The sequence below is a fragment of the Haemorhous mexicanus genome, chromosome 20 (assembly GCF_027477595.1).
Source record: "Haemorhous mexicanus isolate bHaeMex1 chromosome 20, bHaeMex1.pri, whole genome shotgun sequence".
Lineage (NCBI taxonomy): Eukaryota > Metazoa > Chordata > Aves > Passeriformes > Fringillidae > Haemorhous > Haemorhous mexicanus.
In genome coordinates this window covers 7165209-7187301 of record NC_082360.1, presented here as the reverse complement: position 1 = coordinate 7187301, position 22093 = coordinate 7165209, and the positions used below count along the sequence as shown (strand labels likewise).

At 39.8% G+C, this 22093-nt stretch overlaps 1 protein-coding gene across 6 annotated transcripts in view; it reads right to left on the bottom strand.

The window, feature by feature from the left end:
• Positions 1-1182: 1182 nt before the first annotated feature.
• Positions 1183-22093, bottom strand: part of STXBP4 (syntaxin binding protein 4) — a 68050-nt gene continuing 47139 nt past the window's right edge. For all 6 annotated transcript variants that reach the window (XM_059864318.1, XM_059864319.1, XM_059864317.1 and 3 more), the window contains 2 exons: positions 16921-16978; positions 1183-4043 (listed from right to left, as the gene is read on the bottom strand). In XM_059864318.1, the coding sequence (XP_059720301.1) occupies positions 3932-4043; positions 16921-16978 (170 nt within the window). In that variant the 3' untranslated portion in view covers positions 1183-3931. The remainder of the gene's footprint in view (positions 4044-16920; positions 16979-22093) is intronic.

Here is a 22093-nt window from a genome sequence, read left to right as displayed (position 1 = left end):
CATCAGAATGAGGGGTCATTTCAGCAACCTCCCTCATTGGAGGCCTCAGTCAATAATGAGGATCATGTAGCTGTAGTTCAATGTCTCTATCAAACATCCTTCTTAAGGTGAAAGAAGAACACAGCTTATGTGTGCTTTGGAAAAATGCTGGACTAATTTCTCTGGAGTCTCGAGCGCTGCTGTAAACAGCATATTATCTTGTAATAAAATAACTAAAATACACCTGTATTATCATATAATACAATAACTTATTTTAGATGAGTGTTGTGAAAATACCAACTTATTAAATCCATGCCAACATCAGCCACTGTTGGTGGAAAAAAATCTAGAATGAGCAATAAATAATCAAGCCACCAGAAAATATGAGCAGAGCCTGGATATGGTACAACCTGTGAGCTGGCTGGTATTTTTAGTGTTACATGAAAAGAATCATCAGGGAAAGGCAAAGCTGGTTACAGAGGACAAAGGTGAGGCTTTAGTCATTGGTATTTGATTTTTGGTGCACTATCACTGCAAGCAGCCAGGAGAAAGATTTACTAAGGTATTTAGGTACCTAAACATGCCTAGCAGCATTTATAGCAGCATCTAAGTGGCTAGGTGCTTAATTCCCATTAACTCCCTGAACATGTTTAAGCTGCTAAACAACTCTGCAAAGCTGGCCCCAGTGCCTGGCCTGACAGGTGCCAGTCTGAACTGGTGTGACTGGGCTCACTCCCTGCAGGGTCTTTGGAGTGGGCAGTGTTGGTAACACACAAGGACCAGGAGCACAGAACTCAACAAAGGCTCCTGAGCTGACTTAAATTTCTGCTGCTGACTTAAAATAGAGCCACACCAAAGTCACTCAGAGATGCACTTGCAAAAAGGCCACAGAATTTTGGAGCTTGGTTTGGAGTCCTGTGTGTCTTGAGCTGAGGGTTAAGAAACCCAGCAGTTCCCAGAAAATGAAATATTTCACAAGCCAAGCCAGAGCAGCATTTCCTGAGCTCCTGGAGAGTCTTGCCACAGTCAGCCTTGCACATCCCAGCCTGTTCCACAATCACAAATATTTTTCTTAAAGTATTTTCCTTTCCTTACCTCGGTGGCACCAAGCACCTCCTGAGTGTCAGAAATGAACCAAAGCATTCCTAAAGCATTCTGTTACAAGAGGCTTTTCAACAGATGGAGAATGTTATGTGGGACAGATTCATGACAATATAAAGGTGTAGTTTTATTAATTTAAAGGCTATCACATGCACTTTAGTATCTTTTCCACTTAATTTTTTAAATTCAGGAATAAAAATGAAAATTTGCCATTTACAGTGTCGGATATGTTGACAACTGCTCTTTACAAATTCTGTTCCAAGTTATGCTATAACCATTTTCTTAATATACACAGTTCAGCTTAAGCAAAATAATTTTCACAAAACTATTTCACATAAAGGAAGAGATATGGGGAGATCAAGATAAATAACCTAGGAAACAAGTATACCAGTGTACAAAAATAGATTGGAACATTTGAAGATCGTAGGTAAGAAAATGTATTCTGAACCCCAGAGAATGTGAACTGGTGGATTATCTGAGGAGGGAAATGCTCACTGGAGCAGCTGAAGAGATGCAGAGATCTATTTCTAACATCTTTAATTTCTAGACAAGTTTATAAGAGAGAGAAAGAGGCTGCAGGTTTGTGCCACACTGGGGTCTGTGGGAGGTGGCAGTGAGAGGAGCAGGCAGACTGCCGCCATGCACAGCAGGCTGCACGCCCGGGAAGGGCAGCACGTCCCCCTGCAGCTGATCCAGCAGGACAGCTCTGAGCTGCTCTCCATGGAGCCCCTGCTTGTGCAGAGCCTGCCTGAGCCACCGACCCCATCCCTAAATAGCTGGTCCCCTTTGGAGCACCCAGCTGGCTGACAGCCACGAGGCTGCAAGAGGCAAGTGGTGGCTCAAACCTCTCCTGAGCAGGACTGGGGAGCTGGAATCTGTGTGCAGGCTGGGTATCACTGAAGTATGAACAGAAGTGCTGTCATAAAGCATCCAAATGACTACTACAGCAAATACCATAAGGAATTCAGATGACATATTTTCTGTAGGTCATGAGTCTGTGTCATTCTGAGAAAAAGGATTTAAATAAAAATGCTTCTGGAGTGTCCAAGCCTGAAACTGAAGCACATGCTCTGTCCCTTTGGCCTGAGCTCTCTGGGAGCAGAAAGGAGGCTGTGGAGCATGCAGGAGCCACTGGAGCAAATATGGCTAAAGCATTCATGTGTTATTGCTAGGAGAAGTTTTCTTAGAAATGTAAGTTACTGTGGGTCTGCTGAGCAAGCTTTTTCCCCCTAATCCACACCACCTGTGTAGATTCACAGATAATTTGGGTCTGACCTAGTTGAAAGTACAAAACAAATTTTTCCTATTTGCTTATTCAATATACCCTGACATCTACTTCCTGCAAAGCCTGTAAAGGCCTCTTTTGTGAGCTTCAGGAAGGACATTTGGGGATGTGCTCTCTAGCTCTCTGGCCAAGTGCAGGAGATTACTGGGCTGCTATTCAGAGGCTTGACTAGGATTTCAAAAAAAGGTGAATTATTTTGGTTCAAAAGGATCAACTGTTCCAGTGAGCCTGACCTGGCGCAGCTCTGCACTGCTGGGAACACAGAGCACGGTCAAAGCACCAGAACTGAGAGGGAGTCTGGTTTTGATATTCATTCCTCAGAGGACAAGGATTCTTAACTCCAATGCCACACCTGCTGAAGACAGACCTCACAAAATGTGACTGCAGCCTGTGCCTTCCTCACACTGCCACAATCCCCTTCTCCCTCCTGGACTGAAGCAGAGATAGAGATTTCCTTTGGCATATCCATCAGTGCTTCTGCAGGTTCAGGTCTGTCTCATTCATTAGTAACACCCACCATTATATACACAACACACATATAAAGAACATCCAGAAAAATGTAGCACAGAATCATCCATTTGACAAGGCTGACATCAGACATTGTGCTGTGAATAATAAGATTTAAAATATCCTGCGCTATTGAGGTACACAGGAACCTGATCATTAACTTGCACTAGCACCTCCCATCGTTTTCTTTATCCTCTTTAAAACATCACCAATGTGTACAAAATGATTTTGTTCTACTTAAAAGACCAGTTCTGAGGAGGTGACTGATTTCTGCTGATCCTGGAGGTGGTTTCACAGTTTTCATTGTACTTGAAACTTCACAGCTTCCACTGAAGTATTTGATGTGTGTCTGTATCAGTTTAGCCGAGTACAAAAGTAGAATAATATTCATATTGCCTCATATTGTTGTTAGAGTATGATGTCCTCTATGAAAACTTTCTTTTTACTTGACAACTTATCAAAGACACATTTTCTAAAGCTTAACAACCAATCTTAGTATTTGTTTAAAAAGTCATCAGGGCTCCAATATTTGTAATAAATCACTAAATTTCTAGTATCAAAACTTATTTGAAGATTTCTCCCATAGAAATAAGAGTTTTCAGTTAAGTTATCCCCATTATTCTCACTAGCATTGGTTCAAAAACCCCACCTCACTTTGCATCTCTCAGTCAACCATGAGCTGGAATCTACCACTAGTGGTCCCATCTTAAATCTCATGTTGCTCAGAGCTGTGAAAATTTCAGCTGACCTGGAAAATTCAGCTTCAGGTCAGGGAAATTATGGGTCCATAGGGAAATCATGAAAAGACTGGGCCCTAAGGTGAGACTGATCCCTGGCACACCAAAATGGGGCAAATTAAGGACTCCTGTGGTACCTGCATCCTTTGTAGCACACCATCAACAAATCCATCTCAAAACCAGCAGGACTTCCTCCAGCTTGAGGAGCAGAAATGTCAGCAGGTACAACTACATCACACTAGAAAGTAGGCAGATTAAAACCTGTGCATCTGCTCACTAAGGGACTAAAACCAGACAAAGTACTCTCTGTCCATAGCTGTCCTCAGCTCTTGGGCCTGGGAAGGTCTCTGATCCCATCCTCCTCCTCCTCGGAGCAAAGCAAGCTCAGAGTGCTCATGACGGGGTGGATCCAGGACGTTGTCTGTGTCACGTGGCTAAAAACCAACAAGAAATGCTATCAGCAACCCAAGAGGCTTCCCATCCCAAAACAAGGAATTCCAGGTGGAGTCTGCAGTTGTAAAAATCATTATGACACCTTCAAACACAGAATTTGTCTTTTTCTTGCCAACTGCAAGATTTTTAAGAACAAAACATGGAGTCTTCAGAGAGCCAGAACCTGGACTGGAGGTTCCAAGTCCCAATGCAATAAAGAGAATGCTTTTGTATGAGACTCCTGACACAGACTGGTGACATTTCTTGTTAATTACTGGAGCTGCAGACAATTAACACAGCAGGATATTACCATGGCCATCTCACTGGTTACAGCCTGAGGGAGGCAGGGTGGTCAAGAGGAAGTTGAGCAAATGTGGAATCACATTGTAGAAACACACTCAGCTGTCTAGAACATGAACCCTGGAAGTGTCCAGGGCCAGCCTGGATGGGGCTTGGAGCAATCTGGAATAGTGGAAGGTGCCCCTGTCCATAGCAGGGGGTTGGAATGAGGGGGTATTTGAGATCATTTCTACCCAAACAACTCCATGATTTCTATTCTAGCATCATTAACTAATTCCTCTTCTTGCACAAAGAATAAAAAAGAAAAAAAAAAGTATGTTTTTTACACATCTGCTAGCCCAAATTCTGGATGTGCTCCCACAGCCTTTACACACACAATAAAAGGGCATCAGTGCTGATTTTTAAGGTTTAAACCCTACACTTGACATGCAGACTAAGGTGCTTTATAGTCTCTGGAAAGCTTCTGTGTGAATGGAAAGAGCCCAAGCAGGGCTCAGTAAGGACAGACACATGGACAGGTTTGGAGTCTGTGGTGAGAACACTGCACACCTTGTGAGTGGTGTGTGCATGTGAGCCATACTGTGTGTGGGCAACACACTGCCTCTTCTCCCTTCTGGAATAATGTGTTCTTAGGAAAGGAAATAGATTCTTTTCACTTGGAAAAAAAATCTTGCTAATAAATTCACAGCTTTTATAGTAAAGTCAGTGCAAAGATTAATTTTGTAATATAAGTTCACTACAAGAACAAGCTGAAAAATACTGTAGGTATAATAAATGCCACGAAGGACAAATGGCTCTTCTCACATGTCCTAATAGTGTCCCTAAAGCCCAGGTCTGTACTCACTTTCCAGGTGCATTGGTTTAATTAAATTTGAAGGAACTACTCTGGATTTACCTTTACAAGTGAGAACAGGTTTTGTCTTTGTGTGAGAACACTCGAATAACTGATTACAGGAACAGATATATTGAAGCAGGAATTCAAGTCAATGTTCCATTACACTGAGTGATGGGTTTGAGATCACTGTTCTCACCACCATGATCATATTATTCACACCTTTCAGCTGAGTGCACTGAGCTTAGAATCACTTGGGTGTGATGAGGATGATACTGTTCACCAAAAGGTAAATATAATCCTAATGTAAATCCCTGCTCTGAACAGGTAACCTGTGAATTCAGGCACTACCTCAACTGAGGCAATGACTGAAAAAGGACCACACAAGGAACACAGTGGAATATAAAGGCCATACTCTCTATTCTCATACATTAAAAAAAAAAAAAATCAAACCCCAAACCTCAAGTTATGTGTAAAACCAATTCAGAAGTGCTCTCTTGGTGGGAGCAGGACTGGATGGACTCCATTCCTTCTTTTGTTACAGAAAAAATGCATTACTGGGGTTGTAGGATTGGTTTCACAGGAGTTAAAACAAAAGGAACAATGAAAAACATGTTCCTACAGAAAACGCACTGCAGCAGACAATGACCATTCTTAAGGACAGTAATTCTTTCTAAGAAAGCAAATGTACTTTTTTTTACTAGGAATAAGAGCAACTTGCCAAACATTTCCAAAGTTTACCTTTAGAAAGTCAGGTGACAGCCAACAAGAACATGAAAAGAGTTGTTTTACAATGTTTTATGAGAGACTTGGTAATAAAGTCTGTGCAACGAAGAACACTGTTCCCATTATTCCACAACACAGGGAAATGTATGCATTCATATTTATATTATGAATATATTTACATTTGTAAATATACTCAGAAAAATAGCTTTGCTGCATATTTCTGCAGTGTTTTCTATAATGTCAGGAAATGCCTTGCTTCCCAACTAAAATATTCAGTCAATAAGGCTTAGTATTGGAGATGTGCTCCAAATTGAAGTCCCAGCATGTGATTTATTGGTATAACACACAGAACTTCTTCCAACACCTACAGAATTACAGGTGCTGAATGGACTGGATTCCATTCATTCCACCTCTGCCAATGCAAGACCTAATGCTTCCAGCACTATTTTAAGTGTTGCCTACTTTTATCAAACCATTTCTGAGCAATCCATAGCTGAATTTAAATAAGAACAAAATGATTTTAGAATATTTTTCTTTTTCCTATTTTACTTCCTCGTAGCATGCCCTGACCTGCTGTGTACCTGAAGCCCTGGCTCCATTTTCTCCTGAGCATGCAGCATCAACCCTGTGAAATAGGAGAGACTGCACAGGAGTAAAGGAAAGGCATCCACAGGTCTTTGACTATCCAACTAAAAATCCTTTGTAAAGTGTTTCTTCTTCAGAAGATTTTTCTCCTACATTCTCCAGGGCCAGGAGGCAAATGACAGCATGCCCAACTTCCTGCTACTGCTGTACGAACTTCAGTTTGCTCTCACACAAATTAAATGCACAAAATTCTCCAGATCTTTAACTGTGCAAAACTGTGGCACTGAAATCTGGGTTACCTTTCTCTGTATTTGATGGCATAAGACTGTTTCATCACTGGAAAGAAAGAAAAGAACCAATTTTCATTCATTTTCAAGACACACGGGGCCAAGTTTTGCTATGTTGTCAAGCTGCTGCTGCAAACACTTCTGGTTTGAACCCAGGTCCTTTCAACTTGCTCTAGACTTTATCCCAGGGGTGATTCTCTTAAGACAGTTTGGTTTAAACCCTTTGCCAAAATCCTTCCTTGGAAAAGAGCTCTTATAAATAAACATTAAGTCCAGATACCATGTCTCACATTGTAGACAGACACACACAATACGTGGAGATTATTTAGGTAGAGAATAAATGTATAAACCCTGCTGCTGTTTATTTTTAGCTCTCCAAAAGTGCTGTGACTAAAGAGCTTTGACATAATCAGTCCGAAGAGATAATCCCAGATTTACTGGTTTGGAGAACATTCTTGTATTAGAAATACATCCTCTCTGATTTGTGTGTTAGGGCCAGCAATAAAATGTGAGAGGGAGTCCAAATCTACCTCTAGGTTTTGCTTAACTGAAGCAACTGATTTGAATATTAAAGGAATATTTGGAAAGCCAGCATTACAAAGTTTAAATGTACAACATTTTCCATTTGCAAATGTTCCTGTTCTAAAGTCTAATTTAACATTTTCAGAGCAATTAGCAACATTTAAAGATTCTTAGGTTTTCAAACAAATCACTGCTATCGGAGGGCAGCCAAATTTATTGCTAGAAAACAGAAACATTTGATCTGGAAATATGTCAGTAGATTAGTCTGTCTTTTTAACATTAGCAAACTGCAGGACAAATTTCAGAGCTTGGGAAAACAAACCATGAGAACAGAGGGATGTTTTGGCAAAGAAATAGTAGTGGATTATTTCAAATGCCATTATAATTACTCTCCTTATGGCTCTTCCTTCTTCACATGGAAAATTATTTCTTTTAAAACTACAACCTCATACAATCTTTTAAGAAAAGAAAAACTCAAAATTTCAGAGAAAAGATAATGGAAAAAACATCTGCACTTTCTTTTTTTAATTTTAAGCATTATCAAGACATCTTTTTTACCTTAAATTGTGCTCTCCAGCTAGGGCCAGAATCTGGAGCCTAACAGGGAACTGTGAAGCCCGGCAGACACAAGTGCTGTGGGTCTCAGTGCAGGATGTTGCCCTACAAACCCAACATGCATTATTGGAAGTTGATTTTTCCCCCCTTTTAACATGGGATGACATTCACAACACCTGGCTCAATGTTTCAACTGCAACAGGGTTCCTGAGCTTGAAAAGGAGCCACTTTGTGCAAGATCCCTTTGTTTGAGATCAGTTCAGGAGAGGACATGCCACCTTAAGCAATTACTCAGTCAAACTCTCCTAATGAATAGGGACCATTACTCATTAGGGGCCAAAAAGGATTTAGCTGTATCTGAACTAAAAATGCCAAATTCTGGCCTCAGATGAGCCCTTTTCTTCTCTACCAAACTGAGCAGCATGGAAGATGAAAGTGAAACTCTGCTTGTGTAAAACAACACAAACCCCATGTTCTCCTCCTTAATGAGCATACCCCATAAACTAAATCCATGTAATCCATAGTAGTAATTTCACTAAACTTTTAATCTGCCTTTGCTTTTTGATTTCCCAATCTTCACTAGCCCTTTAACATACGAGAGTGCTCATCTGAAGAATACTGATGATTGATAAAGCTGCTCCTGATCTCTGCACAAAACCTCTGCAAAGGCCTGGTGGCCCCCAGTGCTGCTGAGAGCCAGGGACCTGCACACCCTGAGAGCTTCACCCTTTGGTGCTTTCACTGTTGCTACTGCAATAATCATTAAAAAATGCAGCAAACAGCACTGCTAGGTGTAGGTGCAATGGGTTTGAAGGGAACATGATCTACACTACCCAGAAATATATTCCACATGGTGCTTTGGTAGTTTTCACACTTGCATGCATCTCCCAGTGGGAAGGGCTGGAATTGCTGTGAAAGGAGCATGTGCCATCTCCCAGAGGGCAGGGAACACCAACTCCTCACTCCCTCCTTACCCAGTGGCATGCAGACCCTGGGCACTGCTGGCTTGGAGGCTAATGAGGGCCAGAACTACAGAAAAATAAAGAACAATGCCTCTGAATGAAGATTCTGAAACTTAATCCTTTATGCAGAGGCTCTGCCATCCTCCCTGCCTGCTCTAGCACAGGCTCTGTGTCACTCTGTGCTGGACTCCACAGAGCTTCACAAGATTTGCTGGAATTACTGCCTTTGGCTTTTGTTTTCAGGCCCTTCTGTTCCTGTTCCCCTTGTGCTTGGGACAGCCATTTGCTTTGCAAGGATCCTTTATCCCTTTCACTGTCCCAAATTTCACACCTCAGAGAAGGCTCTCAGCTTTTATTTCTCATGCTTCTCTAAAGCAACTCTCTTAAGCCATGATCAGAATTCCTTGGGCACATTTGGAAATGTTGTATAACTAGAATATATAAAATCCAGCATAGATCCTGCACAATAGTGGAGCTGTCCCAGCCTGCAGCAGCACCTTGAGGACCTTCACATCCTGGCAGGGAAAGGGAATCATCCTTCCCTATTAGAGCAGGTCACAATGGAACAGGAGTTCCAGGGAGTTGCTGCTCCTGAAGGCAGTCCATGGGATCAAGGCAATAGCTGGCCTTTAGTTCCAGCCAGGCTCCCTCACATGGCTGTGGAGTGATAAATACAGCAATATTTGGTAGACAGGATGGCCAAAATGCTGGAAGTGGGTCAATTCTGTTGCCCTCAAATCTCTACCTGCTTCTAAATCACTCTATTATTCTATTAAATATATAATATATTATATATATAAATATATATAATATATTCTATTAAATATATATATTCTATAAATATATATAAATATATATTCTATTAAATATATATGGAGCTGCTGGTTCTGCACCTCACACATTCTGGTGCACTCTTAACTTGAACTATTTCTCAGCTTTCCAGAGCCAGTCCTTTTAACACTTTGCTGTTGTCCCTTATGAATTTAAGGGATATTATATTCATATTTTGTTTCTTCTGCTCTTGGAGGCAGCACACACCTGCAGAGCCAGCCAAGGTGTCTGCCATGGCTGGAATCCCCTCTGGAAAGGGATTGGAAAGGGCCAGGGGTCAGAAAGGAGACACTAAATGCTGTCAAGCACTGGAAAGCTCTTGCTATTTTGAAGAGCAAATGTTGGGAGGATCTGCCAGGCATAACTTATTCTGAACTGTTACTAAAGCATTTTAATTTAGCAGGTAAGCAATTAGAGCAAAATAAAACAACTGAGTGACACTGATGCAAGTATTATCTATCAATCAATCAATCAAGGAGAGCATCTAAGGATGACAGATACCAGACAGGAATCCTAAAGGCAGCTTGAGAAGGGCTTTTGCACTGCATTTATCAAGATAGGATTATTTGAATGGAAACATTCATTTTTTTCTTTTTCCTTTTTTCTTAAAATTCACTTAAGCCTGTACCCTCTTACAAGACATTTCAAAAGGAACATACAACCTTTGATAGTACCCCAGGAGATGCTGGACAGGTCCTGGAAAATGTCAGTGACCTTAATTTTACTGGTGTATTAAGATCAAGAGCACTTGTCACCTCATGGAGCTGTGTCCTGAGGCAACATAAATGTTTCTTGTATTTCCCTCCGAGATCGCAGATTTTGCTTGAGTATTAATTAAAGATTGAGGAATATAAAGTGAAACCCCAGAAGACAGTCTTGCTATTTATTCCTTGATTAAACCAATTAAACCCTTGTCTACTCAGAAAAATCTATGAGCCATTTCAGAGGGCAGTAATCACTAGGAAGATTTATCCAGCCAAACACTGTGTGCTGCATCATTAAAAATTGTCAACAATAAACAAATTGCCCGAACTAAAATAAAATCAGTAACAACAGCAGGATCTGAGCCAAGGCTGAATCAGAATTAAGGTTTGAGTGACAGCCCAGGCACTTCTCAGCTTGAAAGTACTACCTGAAATCTGTCTCTCCCAGTAGCAGCCAAGTGCTGTTCCTCTGGAAGTGCTGGTTCAATGTGTGCAGTTACTCACAGTCCTGTCTCTAAGTGAGCTGCACAAAAATTCTGGTGCTGTGTATTTACAAATGCATCAGAGCATGTTCAAGGCTTTTCTTTAAACTCCTTGTGCACTACACTGACATGAACCTGGAGCAGTGACTTTGCTCCAGATGAAGCACATCCTAAAAAACCTTGCCGTGTGCTTTGATCTGCTTCCGATGGCCCTCCCAAAACCCAGGGAGCAAAATAATTTCACTTTCTAGTGTTTTCACACAGAAGAAATTTTAACAGATGCCTTCTGTGACAGGCCAGAAGCTGGACAGAGTGTGCAGTATCTGTGGAAGCTGAAAGAATGTTTCTCCACTTTGGTTCTTGATATTAAAAAACAAACCATCTCCCAGGAAAAAAAGGATTGCCCAACCAAAAGCAGCTTAAGGTCTTAACATTCTTGTATTACAATCTCATGTTATCATAAAATCCAATGCCAAGTTTCCTAGTTCTACATCTGAGATTATTTTCCTTGTAGTCATGCAAACTGATTTCAGTGAGAATCAGAGAAACTGAACTCAAAAAATCTAAGAGAAACATGTCACGACTACCCAGATTCCCATGGCTTCTTCAGAAGGTGTGTGAACTGATGCTGGGCCAATGGAGGGAGACAGCTCTGCATCCCTGTACTTTAACAGCAATAACAGCAGATAGCACTTGGTTAGTGCTCAGCCAGTTCAATTTAAGTATTTGCCACTTCTTGTGACTATATAACTATTCTTTATTTTCATTCAGGAGAATTTGAGGAAAACAGGTAAAAGGAAATATTTTCAAAAACAACCTTTTTTTTTTTTTGTTAAACAAAATGTAAAATAGGAAAAGCCCAAATTTTAAGAGATGCAAAGTAACTGAAGCTTTCTTTGAACTCGGTGGAACCAGCACTGCATGCCTCAAATTACCCATCCCTACCCACAAAACATCAGAGTTAAGATGGGGACACCTACAATGATGACTTGATAACTGCTAATTTTGGTGCAAGTAACTTGCCTACTGCTTTACAAGGAGCTGGGAGCAGAGCTGGCACTGGATTCAGTCCAGGGGAATTTCAATTTCATGCTGAAATCAGTATGGCAGATCATGGGTTTTCTTAGTTTGCTGCTCTGAACTGACTGAAAACTTTAAGTGGAACATACAGAAATTTACTTCTACATAAGGTCTGCTATGATTTGAACTTAATTGATTTCTTCTAGCAAGGGCCACAACCCTTGCTAGAGATAACCTGCAGACAACCAGGATATTGTAATACACCAGAGTATTCAGAAGTGAGCTGAACACACCTCAGAGTGTTGGGGCTTGCATCCTTCGTTTATAAAACAGCAGAAATGTGCAGAGAACATTCAGAAAAGGAACAAATTTATATTTTCAAGTTACCATGCAGTAAGTCAAATCAATTGTGATTTATTTCCTTTTATGATGATACCTTTAACTCTAGTGCTGTAAAACATCAATGTTTATACTGCAGAAGTTCTTCATCTATCACACATGCTCTGCTATTCTTAGCTCAGCTAAAATGATAAACAGTTTCTATGAATGCCCAGTTTTCAGTAAAGTGAATGGTGCCTCTTTCCCAAGCAAGACCAAACAAAATACATTTTTTTAGTATCTAAATACAATGTGTCTGCTTTACAAGTAGAAACCTGTTTTATTAGGCATGATTTAAAAATCCACTGGAACACATAATGTGTGTTTTTTATTAATCTGTATTTTCTAAGTATTGACTTCAGGCTTCTACTTAACTGGGAGCAAATTCTCCACCTTCCAATGGAGCACCTGAAGTACTCAATGCCTCCATGGGAAACTTCTGATTTTCAGATAAATTGCTGAAAGACAACCCTAAACAAAGCACTACTGTTTCCCCTTTGTTGATAGACAGAAAACATCACAGGCCCTAATACATCAAAGGGGAAAGATCCCAAAAGTTTTAAAATATTTGAACTTCTACTTGTCTTATGTGAAAATTTAAGATAAGCACTCTTGAGGAAAATAGCTGTTAATGTAGAATCTTTGAAATCTAGTCCTATTAAAATGCTAGAGAAAGAGTGTTTACAGGGGCAAAATTCACAGCTGGTCCTTACAAACCACATACATATGCAAGGAGTGGGTGGGAGTAGGAGGGAGCATAGCAAGGGCCTGCCTAATTTTAGGTGCCAGCCTTATGATACAGAGCTGCCATATGTTAAAGGTGAACACAGTGGGAGGATGGAAGAGATTAACTAGAATGGGTTTTCTGGGGAAAAATTAGTGTGTCCCAGCTATGGGGTTTTATGCTGTTCTTGTGTGATTTTAAATTATCAGGATTAAACCATTAATTAGCAGATATGGTGCCTCCCTGGGAGAGCAGTTCTGCACAGACTCTTTTTCCTATTTGAAAATCAAACTCAGAAATTCCTAATTCACAAAATCAGTTCAGTGGTAGAATGAATAGACACTGTTTGCACTGCTGGATTTTAGTGCTGGAGCATACAGCAAAAGTGAGATTTTGTTCTAGTGGTGGTTGGTTACACTTTGTAAACTCAAATTAACACCAGAACTAAGCCTGGATAAAACCAGCCACATGAAAACTTGCAAAGTGATTAAGATGGCCTTTCCCCTCTTTACAAAACTTTTCCCATCCTAATGCCTGACTGTAAGTGCTCTCACACTCATCTGGGTGTAGGTGATACTTTGAGGGCTCATTAGCCCCTTTGTGTTTCTGGGACTTACAGATGAAATGCCTGTTTCGGACAGAAATGTCTATTTAAAAAATCAGTACCTTAAAAAATGCCTTCATCAATCATCTCAGTAAAATTAATTAATGAACCTTTTTACCTTATTATGTGGGGTCTCTTCAATGCACTTATCATCCAAGTTCAAGACAGAGAATAGAAAAACGGAGGAGGATCCAGAGGAGGGTCACCAAGGTGATGGGAGGCTTGGAGAACTTGGCACATGAAGAAATGTTGAAGGAATTGGGTTTGTTCAGCCCACTCTTTTCACAAAGATGTTGGGCACAGACAAGAAGCAATGACCACAAGTTGCTTCAGGGGAAATTTTGTCTAGGTTAACAAAACACTGTGAGAACAACTAAATGTTGGAATGGGACACCCAGCCAGTATAAAAAGGACTGAGATTCCAAACGTAAATTGGTGAGGAACCAGGTACCAGTGCCTTGTTTCTCTTGATGGGGTGTGAATCTGGTGCCATGTGTGAATGACTGGTTCTATGGCTACATAAAAATACAACAGTGCTTGTCCGCTCTGTTATTTTAAAGTACAACAAGGTATCTTAAAACGTATCTGGGCCCAAATTCCACCTTTACTGCCTGGCAGGAGGGATCATTTGCAATGAAGCTGACCCCTATCTACTGTTGGCATTTTTGTCCTTTGATAACTGTTAATTTATTTTATTTTAGTAAGACACTTGAACTAGCGTTTTTCCTAGTGCACACTGAGCTATTACTCAGAGAGGCTTCCATTCCAGTTTGCTATTCCATGGTAGAGCTGTAAAAATGAGCTCAATACCCAGCCCAGGCTCAGGTCAGTTTTAGCAGTCTAAAGGGTGGTTTCTCACCCTGCAGCACTGACTAGTCCTGACAATCTGGTTGATTGAAAATAATGTACTGAGGCTGAAATGATTTGCTGGATAAAAGTGGTGATTTCAGAAGTTTTCCTGAAGTCAAGATTCATGGACAAGATTCAGCTTTCCCTGGTAGCTACAGGGAGCTGCTCAGCCCAATGTAAATGTTTTATTCATGTCAATTATTCACATAAGTGGGTTTCACTTTAGTGTGTAACACAAGCCAGCTGGTTTGCTTCTTTTAAACTCTGATTTCTCATGCACCTCATATTGCTACACCCCTTCAGAGATATTTATGGAAATTTTACAGCAAGCTGTCTCAAGCTTATGTGCTATTAAAATTCCTTTCTGGGGTGTTTACTGCATTAGATTTATAATGTATAGATTTATGGATTCAGCTACTTGATGGCCCAATAAAGCATGTTGGAACTGAAGGCAACTGCTAATTAAAATAATATTTGATTGTACATTTGTATACAGGAAGTGGGCTAGTGCTGAAATACTCTTAAGCCCCTCATGGGCTTGGCTTGGCTAAAAATGAATGAAAGGATTCTAAAGTAGAATAAAAGGATTGACATTCACAGCCAAAGAGAACAAGAAGGTTACAGCATTAGTACCAGGGCTGTGAAGTATCAACTATTCTGATAATCCCCATTTAAACAATTAAGATTAAATCCTACTGGAAAGGATCAGCTGATAAGATGGCCCCTCAAGCTAAGTTCCTTCTAGAAAAAGGATCTTTTCAGTGTTGGTTTTCACCCTGAAATCTCCACCATTTGGTGTTAGAAACAAGGGACTCTGCAAGCCATGCTCCTTGCTCCAAACAGTTGACAGCTGATTTCATACACATTACACAGTGTAGTAAGAGGTATGGCTTGCCAGGCATGCAAACAGCCTGGCTTACACTCTGCAAAGGCATTTGGAAACAGTGATAAAAGCAAAAGAAGGAAACAGTCAAAAATAATATTAGTTACCATGATGTGTTATTGAAATGCTCAGTTGATTCCATTCTAATGAGCTGCATTGAGAACTCTAACACCACTTCAGTGTGGAGACTCCACTCAGAAGAAGTTTTTAGCCAGTGGTCATGAAGGGTGATTTCACACCCTTCTCTGACATTAGATGGATAAATTTTCCTTGCCTTTCTTCCTCACAAAGACTGACAGGCAGAATTTTTTATGACAGATTACACAACATAACAGCAATGGAAAACCTGGGCACTGTCACCAGAAGAAAATGAAGAGAGTCACTAAGTAAGATCTACAAAAATTCCTGAAAAAACTTTTTCATATGAACTCCTGAGTTCCACTCTGTAGTTGCAGCAAGTGGGGATAAGATGCAAAATATCTGATGCTTTCTGCAAATTAGGCTTGCACCACCTAGAGTAGCTGAGATTCTACTGTTGCTGATAAGCATCTGCATGTCACATCTGCAATGGTTCAGCATCCAAGTGCAGACCTCAGAAAGATGTGTCTGCACACATCCACCAAATCCAGCTTTCTGCAGAGCCACTGAGGTACATAACACAGGAACAAACCCAAAAAAACCCCAGGGGAGATGCTTCAAGAATGTGTCATTTCTTCTGTTCTAATTCTAAATTTTATTTGCTATTATTGATAATACCATCTTCAAGCCCAGTTTCCAGTCACACAGATAAAAGCCCATAGTATTACCCAGAAAAGAGTCCAACATCCACCTTAACTTTCCAACTGTCCTATCATGGCTCCCTGTATGAACAGAGAGCCCAAAGGAACAGTGCTCTATTTTAATAGTCTTGTATTTATTTCCATTGCTATGAAATTGGCTTTTAATTCACTTTAATTTCCTAAGCTATTTTTCTACTTTTTTTTTTTTTTTTTTTAATATAAATCTCATGTAGTAACCTACATCTGTCTGAAAATAAAAGGCACCCTTTGATTAGAGCTGGAATGCAGGATCATATACAGTGTGTTTGGAAACCTCTGCAGAAAAAAACCCATGTCTGCTTTAATACATCTCGCTCGAGGCAGCACGGGGTGAGGCAAGGACAACTGAGCAGTGTGCTTGAAAAAAAAAAGGAAAAAACCCTGCTTTTCTTGGCCAGTTAATGCATCAAGTTCAGTGTTATTTACGTGACTTTTGGAAGAGTTTGGGATAAAAGTAATTTATTTGCTTCCCTTCCTCTCTTTTAGGAAACTGCAGAATTCTACCTGCAAAACTGTGTTTCTGGCACCTATAAGAATTAAGCACTGTGGAAATTTAAGCAGCTAGAATAACTTATTATTAACTAGATCATGATATATAAGGAATGGAGGTGAATTATCTTTTTCACCATTTCCTCCAGTCTTTTAGAGGAACAATAAAAGAAACCCTATTACATAAATTAATCTTCACTATATTCTAGAAAAAACAGCATACAGTGCAATGTGCAATAAATTTTTCCATTAATTCTAGTTCTGAAAATGTGTTTAGTTTGATGTGCTTCTATTTCAATTCTGACCCTTTTCCCCCAGAACTACTTACTTGATAAAATATTTGATTCCATCAGCTGTATAAGCTTCTTCCCATCCATAAGGCAGACCTAAGAGGAGATAAAGAAGTAAGTCTCTCAAAACTCAAGTGACACAGAAAACATATTTTTCAGACAGCGTAAGTTACAATGCTGTCATTTCAAACAATGTCATAAAAAGTTTATAAATCAATACCTCCCTTTGTAACAGACAATTATATAAACAAACAATTTAACAAATACTTGCTGCGCCACAAAGCTACTAGCTTTGATGATAGATTTATTACCAGATGATACTTTTTTTATAAGTATCATTTGATGATACTTCTATTACTAGAATGCTCAGTAATACTTCTAGTAGGGTACTATTCTATATTTCTTTAAAAATTAAATTGTCCTAGCAAATCTTTACCTTTTTAATAACTATTTGTTCAAAACAAACTCTTAGTAGGGTTTGAAAAGTGCTGGAGAAAGAAGCATCAGTCCCTGTATCAAAACGCTCCTGCTTTTGTGACACTGCACTGTAAAGTACATAATGGCAAGTGCAAGGTCCTGAAAAACTGTAGGTTTTTTGAGACTAGAAATATATATAAAATTTAAATATGCAAGAAAAATTGTTCTTAGAGTGTTTTGCCTGAAACTCATGTTGAAATATTAGTGTCTTAGGAGTTAAACTATTTTTGTTCAAGTCCCAGTGTATCTCAAAGACCAGCTCATTAGAACCATCTGTGAGCCTGCTTTTGGTTTAAAACTTTTATCTGGAAAATGTTCTGGACTGCAAGCACCATCTGAGCTTTGAAAGCTGCCTCCTCAAGGACTATCCTAAGTGCAGATGTTTATTTTTTTTAAATTTCTTTTTTAAAAGGGTGGTTTTCTTCTGTTGTCACACCTTTGTCCCTAGTGTGGTTCTTCTTAAAAGTGGAGAGAGGTAACTTAAGTTCTCCAGTATAAACAGAGTTCATTACAGCCACTGAATCAGGACTGGGCACACTGGAGCTGGTACAAACCTCCTGGGAAGGAATTATGCCTGTAGGCACCCAGCAAGGCACAACAAGGAACCAAAACTCCAGAACTCAGGAAGGGAACTTGAGAACTGGGAACTAGAACAACGCTGTGATCAGTCAGTACAGCTTGGAAAATAAAAAACCCATTGGATTGATTTTTTTTCCCCTATCAGTTTTATCCCCATTAGTCACTTATATCAGGCTGCTTCCCATTTTCAGTTTAGGAGAGATCTATACAACCTGTTCCTCAAAACACACTACCCACTCCCTTTCAAAGAGAATAATCCACAGCTACTTCCCTTTAAACACAAAGTAGCTGCTGTGGAGCAGCTCTCAGGCTCTGACTCCATTATCAAGGGAGGAAGAAAAGGATGTTTAAACTACAAATATGATAGACATGCTCACTGGTTCTTCCTTCCTCTCCCATGAAAGATGCTTTATTCAGCATGGATATTTTCTGATTATTTAAATGGCAATGGGATTCATCCCTCAATTGCTTCCATCTGCCCTGGCCTTTCCTTTTTCCTGCATGAAGCATGCATGAATAAATGACCAAATAAATGTCCAAGTAAATGGCAATGGATTTGCCCAATTATGAGTGAAAGCCCAGCATCAGCTCTGTACTTACATGGCTCCCCTACATCACCTGTTTCATTTATCAGTGATAATTGCACTTTTTTCCACTGGTGATTTGATTAAAACAATGGCCTTTTTTCCTCTTCTAAATGAAGAACTGTACATAGGTGGCAATAACTGATGTTCTGTACTCTTCCCTTACCCACTGAAGACTTTGCTTTTCAAATACACTGAATACATTTGTCACCTAGAAATGGAACTCTGGAAATATCTCCAGTGCTTTATTTGCCTTTTTGGCTTTGCATGCATTAGACTGTGTATCCTATCCATTCTTTGTATGCTTCCACAATCCACCTACATCTACAGGGTTTTTAATGCTTTTATTTTCCAAACTTTTTACTTGCTCTCCACTAGGTTTTTAGTGCTCTTCTGTTTATTACTTTCCTTCCCTTTCAGATTTGTACTTCTATTTCTTGTATTTCCCCTGGCAGCTAGGAAGCTCTCATGTTTTGCATTGTATTTCCCCAGACATCATCTCCACTTCCTCCAAGCTCACTGTCTCCATGAATCATTCATAAGTTGATCTACTTCCTCCTGCTTTATTTTTTCACACCCTCCAGGGTCAAATTTGTTGTTTGTCCCAGGACTTGCTTTGAAAGGCTGCAAGCTCTCACCTGCAGTAAATGGGAAGTAAAAGAGCTGAAAAAGTCAGAAAAACAGTCTGAAATATACAGGATTTAGCCTACATAAACTCCAGCAATCTCAGATTTCCTGCATATTTATAATCTCTAGTGTGAACTGCTACAGTCTCCTGGATGAATCTTCATAAATAATAAATTTGGCTTCAGTTGTCTGCATAGATCATCTTAAGAAATCACAGATTTACAGTATTTAAAAACTAGTTCATTTCAGCAGAAAATAGAGGGCTTCTTGCTATTCAAATACTTGTGACTATTTACCTTCTGCAAGGTAAAGAAAAGGTAAAACTGCAAAATCAATTGTGCGTGCAAAAGGAAGAGCAGTCTCCTGAGAGAGAGCACTTTAGTCAAAACACACAATAACCTACCAGCATCTTGTTCTGAGTATGTGCATTTAATTAGGGTTAATGCCAAAGAAATGTCTGTAATTCTCTGTGACAAACACAACCAAAGAACCACTTGCTGCTGTTTGTGCCCCAGCACTGCTGCAGCCGGGCAGGGTCCCTGGGGACTGCTCCTCCTTCCCTGAGCTGCCAGCTGGGATAAGCACTGCTCTGGAGTTATATAAAGCTGAGAGGAAATGAAGCCCTCGGGCAAACAGAACCTTCCTGATCCCTGGTAAGTGTGGAGCTCATCGATCTTTATCACCTCCTTAGCTTAACAGGACAAAACCTGCACCAGCACTGACACTGTGGGTCCCAGAAGAAAAAAAAAAAAGATGAGCATCAGCCCGAATTATAAACCTGCAGGAAGTGACAGACATGGAAGACTTTGCCTGCAGCCCCCAAGAGAGAATGTGTGTGTGCTCCCTCAATAACACTGCACACAGCATGATCCCTCATGTCTCTAAAGGAAAAAGGGGGAAATACAGGTATTAGGGGGAAAGCCTCATTTTCCTGGGCAGTTATCAAACCTAGAAACTGCAGTAATGTAGTTGGGTGATTTTTTTTCCCCCTAAATAATCTAATTTAAAATTATTAAAGATATGTGGAGATCAGCAGATGAAAGTACTAGAGCAGATACAACAGAAGAACACTCAGTTGACTGAAAACTGCAACCTTGACATCAAAATACTGAAGTCCATAAACGCTCTATTTTGCCTCATTTTTGACAAAATTACTCAAAGGAAATGAGACATTTAGAGCCTATAGTAAGAATCGCTAAAAAAAAAAATGCACTGTGCACTAGGATTCTATCCAGATTTGCCCTATTTAGATACTTCAAGATAAGGGTGTCTTTAAGTGCTTTCTTTTGGCCTTGGGGCCAGAGTTTAAAACCCTCCTTCCATTACAGCAGGCACCAAATAGCACTGATGAACCTGGAAGGAGTTCGTAGGGACAACTGCCTCCCAGAGGTGCTAATCTCACCCTAAGTGCTCTTCCCTGAAACACAAAGTGATTTCCAGCATTGTTCACACCTTTGTTATCCACCAGTAAAAGTGTCTCCGGCTGGGATTCCCTTCCTGTTATGGGTAAACAGTCAGCATCTGGAATACTAATTTCAGATTAAGTTTAAGGGATGTAGTATCTCTCTGCAATGCTAAAGCCACATTGTACCCATATTCTGTATCACAATGAACCATTCTTTGATCAACAACAGAAATAAGGATGTCTTTGTTACATATCCTTTTATGACTTTTTCAGTTGTACATGTCTTTTTTACATACTAGAGTATGGGCCAGCCCATACCCTTTATTTATCTACTGATAATTTATTTTTATTTAGTATCAGTCTAAAAAAAGATGTTTTTTTTTTAAGAAATGGGAATTACCAGCTAAAAGGGTTTCTGATACAGAAGATTTGCTAAAGGACATTAAAACCAGTTTTCTCTGTCACTTGATATATGTGGTTTTGAATTCTAATCTCTTTTCAATAGCCATCAATTTCAGCTCTTCTCAACATTTAAACCTTCCTCCAGTGGGTTCAATAATAAAGGTAAAGGTATTAATTAAGATCCCCAATGCCTTTGGCCCTTTTCTTCTGAGCTATTTAAGCAATGCCAAGAGGATGGAAAGCTGAAGGTCAGATTTGCTGGTTCTAAGTTGCCTGGTTTTGGACTCCTGAGTGCTACTGGAATATGGAATATCCCAGAGATGGCACCAGAGGTATCATGGTGTGAGGCTAGCAGAGGAACTCCTCTGTGACTTAGGTAATTTGACACAACTAAAGCAAAAATCTGCAGAGAAGTATCCACCCTTGTTTGTCCAGAGTGTCCAGAAGGCTGCAGCTGCAAAATGGACTTTTATTTTTTGAGGCTATCAATAATGTAAGCTGTTTTTTCTCAATAATATTCCTGCTTTTTTGTGAATTAAATCATAAACACTCAGGTTCAGGAAAACAGCTTTCAGAAGTGAATATGCACTTCTGGCATTTGCTTGTGTGTCACTTTAGATCATTTCAAGTGCTCTTCCCAAAACCAAATATGTTTCCTTTCATAAATAATTGCTGAGGGGACATTCCATTCCTTTTTTTCACATATCAAATTCCATTTTAAAGAAATTGGTTTTTTCTTTTGTTTTTGGTCACTTAATTAAACAAAGATGACTCAGTAGTCTTCTAGTAGAGACATCTGGGAAATAATAGCAACTGAAACTTCTGCTGATTTGGACTATGGTTGGCAGATTGGCTTGTGTCCCTTCAGTCTGTTCCTAGAAACCAGGCTTCAGGAACAGCATTTGTCTTACTTTGGACATTCAGAGCATAGTGAAAGATGAGCTTGTGTTTTTCCACGGCCTATTAATCATAACATATGGACCCATCTATGTTGGAAAACTCATTAATCTTGGATTAAAACAATTACAACTTAAAATTTAGGAGGAGTTATTAAATAGCTTGTGTTTCATGCTGAAGGATTATATGAAAAACTTTTAGATCTTTTTGGTGATTCTGAAATGACAAACTGTTATAAAT